The sequence below is a fragment of the Oenanthe melanoleuca genome, chromosome 10, assembly GCF_029582105.1.
Source record: "Oenanthe melanoleuca isolate GR-GAL-2019-014 chromosome 10, OMel1.0, whole genome shotgun sequence".
In the NCBI taxonomy this organism is placed as follows: Eukaryota; Metazoa; Chordata; class Aves; order Passeriformes; family Muscicapidae; genus Oenanthe; species Oenanthe melanoleuca.
The window spans coordinates 3,048,568-3,069,233 of record NC_079344.1 but is presented as its reverse complement, the minus strand read 5'-3'; the positions used below and the strand labels follow the sequence as shown (position 1 = coordinate 3,069,233).

The 20,666-nt window shown below is 39.3% G+C and overlaps 1 protein-coding gene across 1 annotated transcript in view; it reads right to left on the bottom strand.

Moving 5' to 3' along the window:
• The window catches only part of TRPM1 (transient receptor potential cation channel subfamily M member 1), a 94,310-nt gene that overhangs the window by 56,601 nt on the left and 17,043 nt on the right, over positions 1 to 20,666 (bottom strand). The window contains exon 2 of the mRNA XM_056500248.1: positions 10,321 to 10,423. Coding sequence (XP_056356223.1) covers positions 10,321 to 10,323 — 3 coding nt within the window. The 5' untranslated portion in view covers positions 10,324 to 10,423. The remainder of the gene's footprint in view (positions 1 to 10,320; positions 10,424 to 20,666) is intronic.

Here is a 20,666-nt window from a genome sequence, read left to right as displayed (position 1 = left end):
GGGATTCTGTAAGGATGAAAGACTCCACTAAACAGCCAGAGTTACTCTGATGAAATACTACTACATACTACTGATGCCAGGTCATCTCCTGTCAGTGTTTCAATGCTCAGAGCTAGTGATTTAGGAAAACACACTGATTTTCACCTTTCAGCTGCTCTGTTCAAACCTAAGTCTGACAAATACAAACAAAAAAATATCTGATCTGCTTCTGGATGTGAGAAGAATAAAGATTTTGTAAGCATGGTTCCACAGAATTTTGGAGTGAAATTAGAACTAAATACAAAAGCATGTGCAAAATTCAACAGCAAAATCAAAATATTCTCAGCTTGGGATACTAAGTGGCAGGCTAAAAAAAATTGTAAAAGATTAAAAAGTATCTCTGTCTAGGAGCAAACTCAGAGAGAGGAACTGGATCTTTCCCTGCTCTGCTGCACAGATTTCTGGGCTGACCTAGAACAGCCTCACACCTGATCTCTGAATTTAATAGACATTAAATGGAAAAAAACTTGTCAGCTCATGAGCAGTGCACCTGATTCCCACCTGGATTTGCAATCTTCAGTTTCATGAGCAAATCCATGTCTAGAACCAAAAGTATTTAGGAGACTCACTTCAATAAAATGTAAGTAAATTATTAAGTGATTAAGAAGCAATTTCAAAACAGCAAACCCTAGGCTCTGAGCACTGATCCAGCTAATCACATGGTGAATAAATCTTTTAAAAAGCTTTGGAATTTACCCTTTACTCTTCAGCTCCAAACTAAAAAAGATTCAACATTTGCAAAAATACAACATAAAAATCACTAACAATGTAGAACAGGCCAAAGATATTTATTACTTATTGTGAACATCAAGCCTAAAACCAAATTCATCCTTCTTCACCTGTCAGTTCCTGTAAAATACATTAACAAATAAACCAACATAGAAGCTAATGATTGCATTGTATTAGGATGATTGTACCAATGATTGTATTAGGAATAGTCTCAGGTACTGGGCATCAAAAACAATAGAGGACGAACCCCCAGACAACTCATTGCTCCATTTTTTTGTGTAAGAAAAATTTTAATACATGACCTGCAACAGGAAATTTGGGGAGGAGAGAAATTAAATACAACTAAAACCACCAGAAATAAAAAATTGAAAACATTTAAATATCTATTCTGTTAAAAAAATTACAAACAGTACATTTAGTGAAGCTTAGTAACCACTGCTTGCTTTCCCCTGGTAGGGACTTAAGCAGCTATTAATCACATGAAAGTAGATATTAAGGAATATTAATCCATACCAGCTGTTACATCTTTTACTGTGCTATTATTAGAGATTAATCTTTATAGAACAAGGTTGCCTTTTCATGTCATTTCCAAGGGGACATCATACAAGCTGATACTGTTTTACAGCACACCTTCATAAAGAGTTGAAGCAAGCAGGTGCTAATGGTGAAATTTTCAACTTCATCCTCAAAATCTAAGCCATTTATGCTTAGAGGAGACACTGTAGTCACTTGATTAGTTAATTTTTATTGTGAATGCAAAAAATTGCTGTTATAGCTTCCTATTTACATCAAAAGAACCAGGATATTCTTCTAGTGATATTGAATCTTCTCTTATGGAAAGTTCAAGGCCTTGCAATTTTCTACCTTCAGTACCTAGGAATTTATACAGTTTAAAACTTCTAACGTGATCTAGCTGATGGAGCCTTAAGGAGGAATATCTAGGATTTTAATAGATTTTTAACAAGACAGAATCAACATCATGAGCATAAAATTCTCAAATGAAACATAAACCCCTGTCAGGTAAGCCAGGTTGTTGAAGAGCAATTGTTTTAGTTATTGGATACACTTCATAGGTGACTGCATCTGCACAGTCCAGAGAAATTCCTATTGGATCACATGTTGATGGAATGCTACTAAAATCACAAAAAGCATCACACTCCTTCAAAAAAGTAAAATTACTGGCAGAAAAGGCCAGCATTATCCATAAAAGATTATGAGATTAGCATGAAAAATAAGCTTCTAATCAGTTTCTTGAGTTTTGGATAAGATACTACCAGCTGCACTAAGGAAATCAGTTGTCATAGTTACAGAAAAAAAAAAAAAATCAACATTCTTTATACCTGCAGTCTCCTGATTTTCTTAAATGCAAGACTCTTCTCTAATTATGTCACAATTACTCATCAGGGTATCTCTGTTTTTTTACTCATTTGATGTTAGATTGATGTTCCAGACTGAATGTGTGGTGGTTTTCCAGCACAGCCTAAATGGTGAGGAAGCAGCTCTTTGTTCTGGGCTGGGCTGAGTCCCTGCTCTCCCACTCTTCCCTGCAATTCTCTCAGTGTCTGCTCAGCAGCCACTGCCCTGTCACCCAGATTTGCTGGAGTCTGCAGAGGATCCCTTTCCTCTGCCTGGACAAGCTGATCTGCCTCAGCTGCTGCCTCTGCCCCCAGCCTGGGCAATCTGGCATCTACAGCTGCCTTTCACAGCCCCTGCTACCTGTCTTTAATCCTCTCCACCCTCCTTTGCATCTGCTGATGAACCAGCTGTTGGTTATGTAACACTGGTTTCCAGGCCTTTTCCACTCCTCACAAATAAATTTTGCTATTTCCTCTCAGCTTCATGACACTTTCCAAGACCAGCTGGCTTTCTGATTCCACCCTGCTAATGCCTGTCTACAGGACTTCTCCCATCTCTAAACTGGATTAAGTGCTAACCCTGCAATGACACTTCTGCTGCTTAATATCAATAATTTGCCTGCTAACAGCTGGCAAAAGCACAGGGCAGAAAAAAGTACTGACAACACAAAAAATAACATACATACTAGGAGGTAAAACTGGGGCCCAAATGTAAGCCCTTAAGCAGGTTATCTCATGGCTTACTTTTTATTTAAAAAGAGGCTTAAAGCAGGAAGGTATATGATCAGAGGAACATTAATCAGTTTTAACCAGCTATAGCTTTTCTAACTTTTCCATTAACACAGATCACAGAATTGGCACTAGAGATTGGGATCCACACACAACAGAAAACTGTTTCTGTGGACAAGACCCATAAAAAAATGAAAGGAAAAGGGAGTTTCCCAATTTCACCAAGTAGCAGCAAGACATTGAAGTTCAATTGCTGATACAATCCAACCCATTGCCCAGGAAACAGCCCTTTTTCAATGCTTTCTGCGTCTTGTTTTACTCTGCTGCCTAGATTTTTCATACTCATTTTTAATTCCTTAGATTAAAAAGAATCTCAGTCACTTGTGGAAGTGATTCTAGTAATGCAGAGTCTAAAATGAAAAAGCACCAGAATGTTTTTGTTCTCTGAGGCAGTGGCTGATTCTTCAAACTTAGGACTGGAAAGTCCAATCCACATCCTTCATTGCAAGATCAACCAACCTACTGTTTCTACATCAGACATGAACTAATACCACTTTCCAGGAAAATGGTTTTGTCCTTTGTTTATCCCCACTTGCATTTTCTAGGCCTCCTACAGTCACACTCTGCATCTCCTGCTACCATAAAATAATCCACCTCAGAAGCACTCTAACATGCATTTGTTGTTCTCTGTTTGGAAGTCAGACAGATTTTCAGTATTCATGAGAATTTGTTTCAGTTTGTAGTAAGTATCCACCCTTGACAGATTCCTCCAACAAAGTACAGTCAAAGTGAAAACTGCTCAAGGCTTTCTGCTCTGATTTCTCCCTATTCAGAGCTGCATTAGGCTTATTTGAGTCTGCCACTGAATAAGCAAGAACCAGCAAGAGGGGCAGCATGACAATCAACTATGGAAGATTTTTGTGGGAGACTAGGTGGAATTCACATTGGGAAATCTGCAGGAAAGCACAGTTGCAAAAGGCACAAATGCATGCAAGTCCCACAGTTGCCAGAAGTGAATATAATCTGCTGAACAGAACAGCAGCAAATTGCTGAAAAGTACAGAAGCATTACCCCATAACTCTCAAGGTGACTCTGGCACTCAGTCCATGCCATGAGTCCTATACAGAAGTCGTGTCACATAAGCATCCAGCTGGGGGACAGCCTGCACTGGTTGTACTTTTTGGGGGTTATGCAGTATTTGACAGATATACAGAAGTTCTATGAGATGCTCCTTGTATGTAACAGCTACCATCAGTTTTAAGAATCTGCCAAACATTTGGGCTTAAACTGAAAAAGCTGCCACAAAACTGACATTTACCTTTCTGAAAGCCCTCATGACATAGCCGTTGCATTTAGGCAGCACCTTGGGTAGAAGCACATGAGGCTTTAACAGCAACATAGTGCAAGACAGAAGCACTGATTCCATGCTTCTATCCTATCTTGAGCAGCAAGCTTCCATGCCTTTGTGGCAACCTTTCCTTCGTGCTACAGATCAGATGTTACTCACTGAATGCTCACACCAGCTGCCTCTGTTGGATGTCTGCAACGCACTGACTTGTAAGGACAGGGTTTATTTACTGCATTGCTGCGTGCCTGGCTGTGCTGGGTGAGTCATTCCTGCAGAATAGAGACTCAAATCCTTAGGAACAATTCCTGACAACAGAGAGATTCCTAAAAGCCTAAAATACCTTGCAGTGCCTGTCTTGAGAAGAAACAGAATGCCAAGAAAAACGTCACAGATGTGCCAATGAGAGCCTTTTGGTTCTACAACTCAAATTGGACAAATCCTCTCCTATACTGATATTCTTCCTTTGGAGGGTGTGCCACAGCAAAACAAAAGCCTTATAACTCACTTGGCCAATTTCACACCAATTTTCAAGCTTCATTAAAAATGGTAAGATAGATCAAAACAGTGACTTAAAGAGGAGAAAAAATTTCTGCCAAGAAGCTACATTCTGTCTCATCTAAGTAAATGTATTCATCTCTGGTTTGTCTGGTTATTTACAAAGCATAGGACAAGTTATTTGCCTAAGTCTGAAGGTCTAATAGTATTTTCTCTTTTGTAATCCATGGAACTTTTTCCAATAAACCACTGGGAAATACTGCACTACCTTCAAGATATTACAAAGATCCATTATACTTTCTATAGTAGCACTATTGAGATTTTTTAAGTTTTCTATCACATTTAGATAAAATATTCTTTAAATTTTTTGTTAGGCATTACTGTAACTTCTTGTACCACATTTGATAGCCTGGAAGAAGACAGTGATAAAATACATTAGTGGCTCTATAAAAGCTTAAATCTGAGCATCTGGATACATTTTTATACAGATAATCACAGAGAATTTACAAGCATGGAAGAATTATAGGCAACAAGAAATAAATGCAGAATAAAGGTATTTCAATAAAATGGTTTTCTCTTCAGAGGAATAGAAAATTAGTCATAGTAGGTACATCTTAAAGACACTTAGACCAAGTCAATGGAGACAGCAAGCAGAGATGAAAGCATTGTTTAGTACTAGGAAAGTAATTTGAACTAATTCCCATCAGTGGGAAAGACAGATCAGTGATCTGCATCCAGATAAACTGCTTCTTTTGTTAATAAACTGAGATGGTTACAAGACACAAAACCAAAACACAGACACTCAAGGACACTCCTTTCTTAAACATTATGGGTTTCACATTTCATTTAGAGCATTCTCTGTTGAGGTAGAGAATTACACATTTAATTGCACAGCAAGTAGCAACAGCTGGTTTTGTAAATTTGCTCAGGAAATAAACTTTTATTTTCCTCTACTATTGTCAAAATTAGGGGACTACACAGGAAAGATAAGCAGAAAACTGGATGATAAAATCATGGGCCAGGACCACACACTGTTACACATTCCTCAGAAAAAAAGCAAGAGCAAGAGTGGCAAAAGGGAAAAAGATTAGAGTAGCAGGTGAAATTTTCATTATAGACCTCAATGCTTGGCCACATCACATGCCTTTACCCATTTCCTACACAGGTTTTCCTGACACATCCCAAAGCACTACACCCCTTCCAGGCATACACATTCAATACCAGTTTCAATTCCTGTTTTCAGCTGTACCATTAGCAAAAGTTAACATTCAGCACAAAACACTCTCAAGCACAGCAGTGCCCAGTTTCCTGCCTCAAGTTGTCCTGACTCCCAGCTAGGAGCACTTCACCTGCCTGGGTGATGACAGTGTGCTACTGACATCAGAGAGCCAGCCCCAGCATTTCTGGCAGAAGTAACACAGCCTATTAAATAAGCATAAAAATCTAGTTTCTTTACTCAACTCCAATAACTTTTTTCATGAAAGATAAAGTTTCTGTTTCTGAAATGAACATTAAAGGAAATAAACACCAAAAGAATTAGGAAAAACAGAATAAGCAAGCCATGAAAGAAATTTTCAGCTTTTGAAAGACAACATTTTCTTATAATAAAAAGTCAAGAGAAACAAAGTCTGAACTGTGCTCCTTCTACCTTCATTGACTAGTCTTTCCCATGGGAATAGTGGGACAAAATTAAGCAATTTTTGCCTGAATATTTTACTCTGACTTTATTCCATTAAAGAAGTAAAATGCTGTATTCTTTGCAGTATCAAAGCAGGCTTGAAGACATTTTAAAGGGGAAATACTTTTCAATTTCCTATATCATTATTTCTGAGCCCATTTAGTTAGAATCTGACTCTAACACTGTGATGACAATAAACAGAAATTTGAGGTAAGAGGGTTGCAGGGGTTCAAAGAGTAGACAAAAACTATTTCTCATTATTTGAGTGGAATAAGTTTGAAAAAGGCCAGTTAAGCTGGAATCTAAGTGATCCTGAGCTCAAGTTAGTCTATATCTCTTGTAAAAAGAATCTATCAATAGACAAAATATGCACATAAATCCTCTTAATAGCTTGAAAACAGTTAAGAAATTAATTCTTACTATTTATTTACGACAAACAAGCTTATGATAACAACAGTGAGCTCACACATAATAAAGAATCACTCATGTCTACTTTCTCATGCCTTGTTTTTTCATTCATAACCTACACAGCAAATACTCTAACCACAGACTGAATTTCTCATAGAATCTGTAATCTGCAGTTCAGTGAATCACATCAAAATCTTGTATACATCCTACCAGTCTTCACATTTACTGCATCTAAATTGGTGGCAAACACTGAGTATCAACAGTCATCAAAATGTGATGTTGAGTATGGGTGGGAATAATTACAGGCTAGCCCTGTACAGTGATGTTTAACCCAAAGATCCTTTAGTCAGGGACTTGTGGAAGAACTCCTGTAACAGGAATAAGATTAATTGCTAGAACCAGTGCAATGAACATGACTGATACCTCAGACTTAAACAAGCACAAAGGGAATAGTTCTCATTTATAGCAGTGCCAGTTGTTAAAAGAGGGCCAAAGAGAGCCTGCAGCTGTTTCCCTCTGGCTGTACTGTCTGGGTAATTGCAGACTTACCTTCTGTGATCCAGATGCTGAACCTTTAAATGAAGTGCGTTTGAAAGAGCCACTCATCCTCCGTAAGGAACCTGTGAACTTTCCTTTCTTACTCCCCTCCATCATGGAACTAGCACCCCAGTATAAAGAAAACCCTGATTTCACTCATGTAGTTTGAGCAGGCTTTTTCCTGAAGCCATCATTAATTATAGCTTAAATAAAAAGACAAATGCATAGAAAAAAATCAAAACCAAGTGATGAAACTCCTGTTCTGACACAGACCCTGTCACAAGTGTTACCAGCAGCCAGCCAAGCAGAAAAACAAGGCAATCCACTGATAGCAACTGCTGGCCCCCTCCCTCTTCTCTACTGCCTCTATAATCAGGCTTAATGCACACAGCTTCTGCAAGCTATGGTTTTTAATGGACAGAGATTTAATAAATGGTGATTGAAGGTAAATCTACTTTAGAAGCAGCAGCCCAAAAGGTCTTTATTTGTGCAAAGCACAGGGCAGTCAGATGGAAATTGTTTTGGTATCAGTAGAAAGGCACATGAAAAGAGCAGATGGTCCTCAGCAGACCATGGGTTAGAGGCCTGGTGGGGCCTTAAAGGATAACTGCTGACAGCAAGTGTGCCTCACCAGGCCACAGGATAAGAGTGACAAGGTTTTAAAAGCAATCAACCCATAAGATTACCAGCTAGACTCTAACTAATTAGGGAATGAGGGTAGATAAGGTGTGGTGTGTATTACCTTCATGAATTCTCACTAATATGTCAATGGATTTGTTCTGTACTATTCTGCCTAAAACGTGCAGAGTGAGATCAAAAGGAGGTAGTTAGGAGAAGGCAAACAAGAAATGAGGATGAGACAAGATGCTTTAATAGAACAACAAAATAATTATGGACTAGGAAATATCTAGTTGGCTCCAGAAGACATCAGGCAGTCTAGCTGAGATGTTAGGATATGGGCTGGGCTCAATGGTCTTGAAGATCTCTTCAAATCTAATGATTCTGAGATTCTGTGAGTTTGTTACAGACTCTGGTTTAGAAAAAGAAAATGGATGAGAGAGCTGAGAAAACAGAGATTGATTTCAGAAAAATACACAGGGACAGCAGATCTGTAACTGTGAGGTTAAGTCAGAACCACTAACTTAGAGGATTTAGCTAAAGAGTCATATTTTCCTCATTATTACATTTTTTTAGGTTCATCCCTTTGTGCCTCAGTAAAGTTGGCATAGGTGCCTGCTTGCAGCTGGTTAGAGAAGGCACAAAAAACTGCTGGAAAGATAAAACAAAACAAAAGAGACTGGTACACAGAGATGCACCAAATTTGTTGTTCTGGTCAGCAAAGAACAAAAATAGGGACATAATCTTCAGAAAGAAGAAATTTAGAAAACAAATCTATTCTTCAAAACACAGAGTAGAATGTAAGGAATTAACTCAATTAACTCGGTCCCTTTGGATCTGTGATTCTAAGATGTCTGACGTCCCTGTAGCTGTTCTTGGTGCATTTTAAGGACCACTCTGGAATTTTTCAAGTCATCAACACCAAAGGGACATTTGTATTCAAGAGGCAGATGAAAGCAATCAGTGCAACAGAAGCTGCTGACTACTAACCCCAGCTGAAACATCAGGCAACTAAGCTGATGCTCTTGCCCCCACTGTGTTTATATAATTCTTCATGGACCACTTCCACGAGATTGGAAAGCAGGGACACACACCATGCTGGCATTTTCAACAGCTCTGTGGTTGACAAGCACAAGTTTAATAGATTTTCCAAAAGAGCTGGTGGTTTAGGGACTGTAGTCTCACATTAGGAAACCTTTTAAACAAATGTTGCTATGAAGGTTCTTGTCTCATGTGGGAGTTTTCTGCTTCATCAGTTGAGCTGATTCAATGGTTTATGAGGCCTGGATTAGATCTATGTAACCACGTGGCCTAAATCAACACAGAGGCAGGAAAGCACAGTAATCTCTCACAACAGGATATTTATTGCTGGATGACAAATGAACATTTGGCACAGTATGGAAGTGAAAGACCCTTAAAATGGTTGTGAAATGGAATAATTCATGACATGAAGTGACACACCTGTCTATCATCCTCCATGTTTTGAAAAAAAATCAAACAGGTCAAGCTTTGATTATTAAAAAAACAGGAGTATACACCTCCATAAAGGAGCAAGCAGGGTACAGGCAACACTATTTGCAAGATCCCCATCAAGGTCCTTGACAGCCTGCTCTCTGGGAAAAGCAGGATGCTCCCATTTCAAAGTGCACAAAAGTAACACCCTAAAATACAATTATTGATACCACACCACAGGAATTTAATATCTGCACTCATGAACAGATCCATGTCCCAAAGGACCCACCACAATGTGTTTTTAAAAGTAAATAGTTGGGTCAGAGCCTTAGCCCACAGAAAAACATAGAGCCCACAGAAAATACATAGAGCTGTATTCTGTGACATCACATCAGAGATGTTTGATGTTAGTCTAAAACAAAAAGCAATAGATTTAAAGCTTTAATCTGTAGTCTGTCATGCCAGCTAAAATGTTTCCACTCACTGTAGTAGTCAAACTAAATATAGAAAGCAGCAGTCCATAATCCAATGAACTTTATTTACACTGACAGGAAGGAGTAATAGAGGCTTAGACCTCTGTCAAGACCTACATGTACAAGAGATGTAAATTAGGCCTTCCTTCACTTTGCATTTAATGTGAGTAGTAAACTAAACACAAGGTTTTCTTTATAGGCAATGGATTATAAAAAAACCAACAACCTAATGCACTTTTAAAAAATCTGATGTCGTAAAAGAATGTTTTTTGTAAAAGAAAACATGCTGGTTTGATGTCCTTTGACATTTGAGATACAATATAAAAATTTCAAGAGTAGTGTTTAACTGGAAAACCAGCCTAAGGTCCATTATACACTTCACAGTCCTTGACTCTTCATTTTGCCTCCCTGAAGCAAAGCACAGACAGAAGATTGCTCAGTGCTGGTTTGGTTACCTACCATGAGAATGAGCCCTCTGGAGGTCACTGGGGACTGCTGGGGACTGGGTGAAGAGCTGACTTCTTCTGTAAACTACATATCCTCAAAGCACTGCTGCAGCAACCTAGGCAAGAGCATATTTGGATTAAAAACATAACAATTTACACAAAAACTCAGCAAGTGACTGGCAGATGTCAGCTAGAGGGAATCTAGTCAATTCTACACCTAAACTCAGAGGAAGACTGTGGGCCATCTTGTGGTACTTTTACTTCAGCATTGTCTGTTTCTCCATCCTAGAGCCTTTCTTATTTAGCAACTCTCTGCCCCCTCCTTTTCACTTGCAAGGAAAACAGCAAGTTTAAAGAAAAATTAAAACAGTTCATGAGATGTGGACAGAAAAGACAAACAAACAACCTCTGTTTGTGCCAGTGGGCCTGTAAATTGGTGCCCATGTGAGCACTCTCACATATGAGAAATAATCTGCACTGATCATATGAACAATAAACCCCATGCTAGTAAATAAGAAAACATATGCAAGTAATCTTATATCAATAACCTGCCAAGGGAGTAGAAACCCACCAGATCACACCTCATCCTTGGAGGTGATCAACCATCAGCTTCCCTGTATTTGTTTAATCATAGAAAAAAATAAGTTGGAGCAACTTGTGAAGCTCCCCTAGTCAGACCTCCCATTCAAAGGAGAGATGACCTGAAAGTTGGATCAAGTGATCAAGGGCTTTGCCCAGCTGAATGCTGAAAACCTCAAAGGACAGTGTTTCCAGTCCTCTGGGTAAGCTGTTACATACTCCACCATTCCCCTACTGAGAGGACTTTTTTTCATTAAGTCCCTGGAATTTCCCCTGCTGCGCTGGTTCTTCTGCACTTAAGAGAAGAATCTGGCTCCATATTTCCTCTCTCTGTTTCCTGTAACACTTCTTTACTTAGTGGAAGACTGCAATTTAATTCTTCCTTAGCCCCCTTCTGCCCAGGCTGAACAAGCTCTTCCAGTCTATCTTTACATCTGGGGCTTCCATAGTCCAGCCACCCTCATCCCAGGGGTCCCTACAAAGAAATGTTACTCTGGATACAAAGCTAAGCTTCTATAAACATTCTATGACTTTTCTTTAAGGATAATGACAGGAAATTAATTACAATGATGTTCAGTCTCAGCACACTCAGAAGTGATTTTCCTTTCAGACAGATAGAAAACCATAACTCTTTCCAGTCCTCATAGTAGTAATTTATTAGTAAATAAATTCATTGTAGTAATAAATTAGACAACAGAAAGGATTACACTGCACTTTATATGATTATTTTACAAACCAGCTTTGCTGAACCTTTTTCCATTTTTTGTGCCTCATCAGCCCTGAGAAAGGACTTCTCACTGGTCTCAGACTTGTCTAGGTGACAAGGCACTTCCTTGTCCTAAAGTAAAACACCTGTTAGCTTAGATTGACAAATGATATAAAGTGGCAGACTATTCATACCACTTTACCATTACGACCAATTTATCTGAATAATCAGGTCAAGATTTTTTCTTCATTTTCATTATTTTTCAAGCACTCTTTTTCTATTCAAACAACTAAAAGCAAGTGGGGTTTTTGACATAGATTTCAATGAGAATAGGATCTCAGTAGAATTACACAAGGTTTTGTTTTCATTTCATTTGAGTAAAATCATGGTTTCAGTATTCAATACACCACTTGTGTCAATGCATTACCATGTCTCAAACAAAGCCAGTTAAATAAATCCAGAATATTTTCGTATCTATGAATAACTAAAGGCTGCAAGAAAGAATGTTTCTTACTCAGCTAATAACAGGGGGCTTGAAAAGGTAGTGAAGAAAAAGAGAAGTGAAAAATTAGAGCATAAGCAAAATGAATAATTTAAGGACAAGTAAGTATGGAAGCCTTGAACTGCCCCACTGGAAACCAACTCACGAAACTCCACTGAAGTGAGAACTGAAAGAATGAGATTGTAGCTCTGGAAGTTCCTTATTTCTGCTTCCCACCACAAGCCAGTATCTGCAAGGTGACAAAAACCTGCTCCCTGCTTGGTAACCAAGGACTGTCTGAAGAGCAGATGTGCAGGAAGCTCTGCTAATATTCAACATACTGAATGATGGAACAAGGCTTCCCACTGTGCTTCGTCATTCCCGAGGTAGAAGAAGCAATTGGTTCTCACTGGGAAATAACTGAATCGTTATCAGTTCTAGAAACGCAGAAGGACAGGCTGCCCTGAGACGCTTTGGTAACGCATTAAGTCCCTAACTCATAGCGCTGGGCTCGGCTGCAAAGTTCCAAGCACAGAGTGAATGCCCAGTCCTGGCTCCCGCCCCCAACACTCGGCACTCGCCGCTCGCTCCTTTCTGCCGCCACCGGCGCCACCTGCTGCTGCTCTGCGGTGCGTGTTTGCCTGGGAATGCGCCCGAGTACTGTCCTCCCTCCAGAAACACAACCATTCTGCCTTCGGCGAGATGAGAGCTGCTGTGCTGTTCTCCCAAGAGGGGGTTAGAGAGGGCTAAGACATCCGTTGTGTCTTCTGATACTCCTTCATCCTAAGGAGTTTAAATCTGAGGGCTTTTTTTAAAACAGTATTTTCATGTCAAGACGTTCTCTATCTTGTCTGTAATAGAAGAGAGGGATTCTCTTTCTTCAAAATGAATAATGAAAGTAAATTTTTAGCCTGACATCTGACAGATGCTTGAGGAGGAAGTACAGAGGTACATATATGTTTTGTTAGGTACTTGTTAAAGGCTTTATTGAATTTCAGGGGGTTTAGTACTCATTTTACTTTTAGGACAAAAAATTGCTGATACAGAGAACAGTAGAAGAAAGAGATGATGAATGAAAAATGCTTGATGCTGTGAGCATGATGCAAGGCAAAGATTCCAAATTAACTGATTTGGTTTAACTGGTGTTATTTTTGTTTCACTGTCATGATTTTCTCTTCAGTGTTCCTTGACCTGAATCAAAAGGGTAGAGCTCTGAACATTTGCAGGTCATCTTACTTTACCAACTTCACTGGAATCTTTTATGGTCACATGTTTAGTATATTGGCTTGTGGGAAAGGTCAGATATGTTCATATTTATGCACAATTACTTGTCCAGAAGAGGGTTAAAAACCTCTGTATGGAAAGGTTTCTCTACCTGAATAAAAGAAGCAATCATATACACCTATGCAAAGACACTGAATTTCATTGTATTTGTACAATCAGTTGGAGTTCTTTGAAAACCATAATCATACTAGTATCTGTCAAAGTGCTTGAGCAAACAATCCCTACATTTTAAAGAACATTCTCAGCTGTACTGATACACCCACAGTTCTTTAGTAATGGGTTCAAAGTTTTGCAAGGTGTTTTAAGTACTTTCCTAACGTTAATGAAACTTTCCAGAAGAGAAGAGCAAGGGAAACCTCAGCTGAACTCCAAAGGATGCTAATTTAAAAGGGATGGCTACAAAAGTTTAACATCTCATATCAGAGTTCATCACCAGAAGAAAGAAAAGGGAGGAGAAATAAAAATATAATACTATGATCTCCCTTCTCTGCATTGAAACTCTACCACGTAGAGGTGTCTTTATTTCAGTTAAATTTACCCATGACAAATGGTGCAGTCCAGAAACAGCTCTAGCACACCTCAGCAAGCACTGAATCAGCATGTTCTAGGTGTCCTTGTCTGACAGAGCTTAGCACCTGCCAGTGTATTGCTGGTTTATTGTCATTGCACAGCTCACAGAGGCCTGTGACATTCCAGTGACTTTTGCCATTATGCTGGATGTCTTCTGACTGTAGTGTTTTACCTTCTGTTGACTGATATTTGTTAAGAAAGGTGCATTAAACCAGTGAAACTTAATTAAATTGAAGGAGATTTGAAAACACCGATGAAAAGAAAAATCTATTGCTCCCATCTGCCTATCAGGTACTAGATAAAAAAGCAGCTGTGCCTTTTGCTGCCAAACTCTGTAGAAGAAGGGGGCAACCCCCTAAAGTTTTCACTGATTTTCTTGTGATTGCAAACAGGAGCTGCTGTAGTGTTTGTGCCAGACAAAGACACATACTCTCATGGGCTGTCAGGAGCACCTCATCCCACTTATCTGTTGACCATGACATCAGCTGCAGCTCATGCCCAGTGGTGAGACGTACCAAGGTAATCACTGAAACAAAGAGCTTCTGGGCAGCTCCAGATCAATGTCCTACCAGCAACACCCAGACCTGAGAGCCACCAGCCTGCTGTGCTGAGTGGCAAGGGGAAGTTACCTGTGACAGACCCATTAGCCAGATGTTGGCCCAGGAGCAATTTTAGAATTCCCACCTTTAGCAGCTCCATCAGTGTCAGGCTCTCCATTTCTGCTAGGAGCATTTATCACAGCAATGCCTTCCAGATGACCAATCCCTGCCACACAGATCTTCAGAGATCTGACAAATGATGGTGGATTTCCTTTGCTGCAAAACTTAATTTTCAAAAAATAATGCTGATTAGAGGACACACCATGAGACAAGTACCTTCCTTTCCCCTCCTTCACCATCTTCTAAGCTTTCCAAAGTTGGGATCACTGAGTCAGTTATCTCTCTCCTGACTACAAAGTCTCAGAGATGCCAATAAAGACAAAAACTGCTCCAAACCACAAATGCTGGAATCAAATGAGCAAAGCAAGACAATCAAACACTACAATCCCAGCTGACCTTGCAGTAATAGGATCACACCAAGATTAGTCTATGTCATAGATTAAGCCCACTGAAGTAATCTTTTTGCAGTCAGCTAAGACTATATGTTTATTTACTAAGCTGGGAAAAACTCAGGAGTGTAAAATGTGTATTAGCTGGAACAGACAAACAGACTGCAGCTACATCCATGTTTAGCACAATTATTGTTTCAACACTGACTTTAAGGTGCCTTCAGAAAGGAGAAACTCTTTTGATGCCTGAAGAGGCTACCAGGAACAGAGGCTAGACAGTGTTAAAGGAATAAAGTAGGCATTTATTAAAAGGCCTTCAAAGGATACACCCTGGGCAGTACAAGAACCTGGCTGTGGCTCCACCCAAGATGGACATAGTGTCATAAGTTATCACACTTTTATAAGTTTTGGTCCATTTACATATTTGGGTTAACTGTCCAATTACAGTTTCAGGCTATGAAGCCCCATCCTCCCAGATTGCTCTCCTCAATTTCCTGTTGTTTACACTCTTTGGGCCTGAAGCTGCAGCAGTGTCCTTGGTTCTCATGCTGGAAATGGGTTGTTCTGTCCAACCAAACTGAAGAGAACTTGCTAACACTTTATATAAAGTTTAGAGTTATATACTAATGCAGTGCATAATCTGGGAAATATGGAAGCTAAAACTTAAGGCATCACTTTAAACAGGATTTTTAACTATATTGTTTGACTTATGAAACTCAGACTCCACCACTTCACATTATCAACACATGACTGAAAGAAGGGAACTGGGGGAATTACACAGAAATAAACCATGTTTTGGCAGGGTTTGCTCACATTCCTTTGTTTTTCTACTCATGGAAACAATCACAGTGTCTCCTGATAACATGGTGACAGTTGTACCAGGGAAAACTGGGTAACCCCAATCTGAGCTAACACTGTTTTACTGAAGGCACAGTGCAAGTGCCACCAAAGCCAGGCTGTGCAAAACCCTGGGCAGTCACCACTGCAGCAGCAGTAGCAATGTCCCTGCCAGCATGGCAGAGTTCCACATGCTACCACCATACTCTGCTATTGTTGCTGAACTTAGCAAGCTGTCTCAACAGATCAAAGTGCAAAATTTCAAATTAACACATCCACTTAGTTGCAAACATATATACACGAATATCCAGTCAATATATACCTGAATATTAGTGCACCCAAAGTAGCCATATGTCCTCAAAAAATTTCATCGTCACGTGCTCCAGAACAACAGAATTACAATGAAATGAGGGCTTCATGAAATATTTGAGACAAAATTTGAAAATAATAAAATCCAAGACTAGTTTGACAGAAGATGAAATTCTTGACCGTGAAAGCAAACTCTAGCTCCTCAAGAAATACTCTTCTGTGCTGTGCAATAGAACATTTCAGGTTTCTTTTTCCCCCTTAACAATTACTACAGCATTTGGGACCCAATCCTTACAGGTATTAAGTTCTCCACATAAAATTTACCATAGTTCAGAAACAAAAGCAGTGCATATTTTAGGGCTTAGAGAGAGTTAAGCATAGATTGGCTTTATGCCAGCCCTCAGCAGTAGGCTGAATTCCACCTTTAATGAAGTTGATATGAATTAGGCTTTTCCAGGATCTCTACGTTTGGTCCTATTGTTAAATTAGAAAACTGTTGTTATATTGTTTCACTGCACCCAACTAATTCTCAGAATACACCCACACATTTGAATCAGAATTTAGGCATTTGTTTTTGGAGGCAATAAGCAGATTAAGCAGAACTCAGTGAACACTGAAGACCTATTTTATCAGAACACATCTAGTTGTAATTGTGAATGAAAAAAAATTCCAAACTGAAAAAGGAATAAACAAGGTGATAAGGCAACTTGAACCACTGCTATTTTTCAGATGAAATCTTAGCCTCAGCTTGATACAAAAGGTTTTAAATGAGTTCTAATGGCAAGTAGTTTCAAGCAAGTCTAACAAGTGGCTTCAATGGAGACAAGAGTGAAAGAAAGCATTTGTAGCTTTGAACACATACATATGCAATTAGTCCTGATGACTGCATCCCCAACTGACTCCATTTGCAGTCACTTCCCTTGATTACTCTTAGCTTAATCCATATTTTGTCCAAGTTGTCCTAGGATAAAAGACAGATTCTTGGAAGAATTGTTTGCCCACAACTTACTTCTGAACTTTCAATTTCCAAACTTGTGTGGTCCAATGAAAGGGTGAAGGCACATGTTGGTATCATTCAGCTTGATACTACTAGCAGAAAGCCGTACATCAAGCAGGACTTCTGCAGCAAAATTAATAGGAAATTTCCAGCAGAAAGGTACATTGAAGAATTTCATATTGACACCCCTGAAACTGGCAGCTAGAGCTGCAAAGAGAATGTCTGAACTGTACTTTATACTTATGACATGGTTGCATAGATAATCAGTAAAAGAGTGAGCCCTCACAAACAAAAGCAGATGACCATAAAACTGAGGTTTTACTGCTGCTATTGAGCTTGGAGTTGACACATTCATATTCACCAGTGCTTCCCAGCTGCTGTGCACTGTACCTCTGCAAAACTCCCAAGCTCTCATCCCAGAAAAGTCAAGGCAAGGAAATTTCTCACCTCAGCCACTCAAGGCCCAATTGATGACTAAGTCATCAAGCTGCATTCCAGTAGCCAAATAATCAATACAGATATGATGAAAGCTACTCTATTGATCTGATTTTCTATTTTGTTCATCTCAAAGTAACTGTGACCATAAAAGATTCCAGTGAAGTTGGTAAAGTAAGATGACCTGCAAATGTTCAGAGCTCTACCCTTTTGCTTCAGGTCAAGGAACATTGAAGAGAAAATCATGACAGTGAAACAAAAATAACACCAGTTAAACCAAATCAGTTAATTTGGAATCTTTGCCTTGCATCATGCTCACAGCATCAAGCATTTTTCATTCATCATCTCTTTCTTCTACTGTTCTCTGTATCAGCAATTTTTTGTCCTAAAAGTATAATGAGTACTTAAACCCCTGAAATTCAATAAAGCCTTTAACAAGTACCTAACAAAACATATATGTACCTCTGTACTTCCTCCTCAAGCATCTGTCAGATATCAGGCTAAAAATTTACTTTCATTATTCATTTTGAAGAAAGAGAATCCCTCTCTTCTATTACAGACAAGAAAGAATGCCTTGACATGAAAATACTATTGTTTTAAAAAAAGCCCTCAGATTTAAACTCCTTAGAATGAAGGAGTATCAGAAGATACAACAGAAGAGACCCCTCTTAGACCCTCTCTAACACCCTCTTGGGAGAATAACACAGCAGCTCTCATCTCCCTGAAGGCAGAATGAGCTTTATTTCGCTTTCTGCATTGCAAAAGATCTTTGACCCAAGCAAATGGCCACTAGAACAGTGGTAGAAAAGAAAATCAGCTTTATTTTCTCACCTGCACCCAATCTCACCCAGTTATCTTACTTGTTTCCTTAACATAGAAAAATGAGAAACACATACCTTATCAGACTTGAAGAAAGCACCACATCCTTGGGGTGTGTGTTAGACAGCAAGATAATGTTCTGTCTAAAATCAAAGTGTTCCCCATAGCCTTTAGCATGTAGAGGTTCTTTTAGCTCTGGTAGAGGATGTGCAAATGTCTGCTTAGGGTATTACTAAAGGCTAATTCCTAATTCCCTTGAGTAAGCCTGCTTGCTGCTATGGACTACTACAGGCTTTATTCCTCTTAGAGACTTATTGGTTGCCAAAGGTGACTGTGCTGTGTCACAGATAATCATGAAACTGATATGGTAAAGGGTTTCTGAAAGTTCAGCTTTGAGTAAAAAGGTCCAGATTTTAAGTCTGTGGCTATTTAAGCCTCAGAACCAAGCACATATTTATGCTTCACTTTTCCAGTATTAGCTGATAGGCAATAAGGTCATGTACCCCTTTCCCTCACAATCCAAACTGCCACGAAAAGGATGAATGACAGCAGATGGAAGCAGGCTGATACCACTCCCTACATGGCAGCAATTATGAGAAGGTTAAGCCATGTCAGAAAAAGCAGTGCTTGTATCCAGTGCTCAGTTTTGGGTGTAGTCTGTCTAATCTTTTCTAACCAAATACCTTTAGAGCCGAGGCTGGTTACCAAACAAGGGAACAAATCCCAGGAGGGGTTAACACTGTAACTCCACCCACGGCAGGAACAAGAACAATGACACTGACTGGAGACATTGTTTGATGCTCCTGCTACTTTAAAAGAGACCAGCTGAAACCAATATGAAACTCTCACGAACCACCTGGAAATGCCACTAGCCAGTAAAGCATTGTCCAAGGCATTTGTGAGCACAAGCATGAATTTATTGACATTCTGCATCACAACTTGTGTTTCTGTAAGGGAAATTCTGCATTTTATGTAAATTTTAACAAAAATCTAAATGAGGTATTTTTGGTGTGGGCTGACTTCTCTCATGCTGAAGTACGTTGTTTAAACAAAATATTTTGTGACATTTCACTTAGGTAACACAAGCAATCTTTGCAGGACAAAGTACCAGGTAAGAAGCTGTCTTGGAAATAAACCTTATTTATATATATATATATATATTTTTTTTTTTTTTTTTTTAATTTGTAAGAAAAAAGATGGGCAGGTGAGTTTCCAAAGAGGTGACAAGAGAGCCATAGAAGTTCTCAAAGTCTATTTAGCCATCATTACCTAAAATGCACAGAATAACACCCTTATATAACTGAAATTACTCTGTGGCCTGCTACTTTTGTAACAATACTTTAGTTCCCATAACTAGCAAACCATTATAAATTAATCCACTTAGTAATTATTTTATTTAGCTTTCACTAAATTACCTTCAAAGTCCTATTTTCTGCACAGCAGAACATGCCATAAAAGACAGCATTATACATGTTTGTACACTGTTCTAAATACAACAGGCTTCAGTAGTACTGCATGTCCTAAAAACAACCAGAAAGGTCGTAATTGATGCAACCACAAATAAACCTTTAATTATTCTTTACACTTCATGCATCCTGGACAGTTCCCACCTGGTTTCTCACAGTTGGATGACACACACCGAGTCCTTCTGGTTTAGGCACGTTTCCTTTTTCCCCCCCACTCTGCCTCGTGTGCAGCCAAAATTGCACACGGCATTGCCAGCAGGAGGCTCCAGCAGATGGCACGAGCAAGCCGCCTCCTGCAAGGAAAGGCGGATCTGCCTCTGCACACCAGGCGGGTTTTCTTCCCACCGGCACAGTTTGCCAGCGGTATGAATTCCCTACTTCAGTATTTACCACTCCCAGATGTTACTGAACTGCAAAAACATGGATCTATCTCCATCCAAAAGGAAGGTGAAGTGACACATTTCGTTGAGGCCAGGCTGGCAGCAACTCCCAAAGAAAAAGAAGCAGGTCAGAATGCATTTTATTTGCACCCCAGAACAAGGCTCAAGAAGGACATGAGGATTATGGGAGAGGGAAGAGGATCAATAACCCGAATTTCCAGAGGATTCTGAACTTTTTATTGCAGAATGAAACACAGCTTCCAACAGCAATGAGGAAGTAACACGTTTTCTGAAAGTTTTAATTACTTGGTTGCATCCTCAGCTACAGTGATCCTTTTCTTATGATGCTGGATTAACAATGCCAAATGCAATTGTAATTTCTAATCTGCATTTCATCAGTATCTTTAATAAAGATCACAAAATGAAAAAAATTCTTGCTGGAACACTG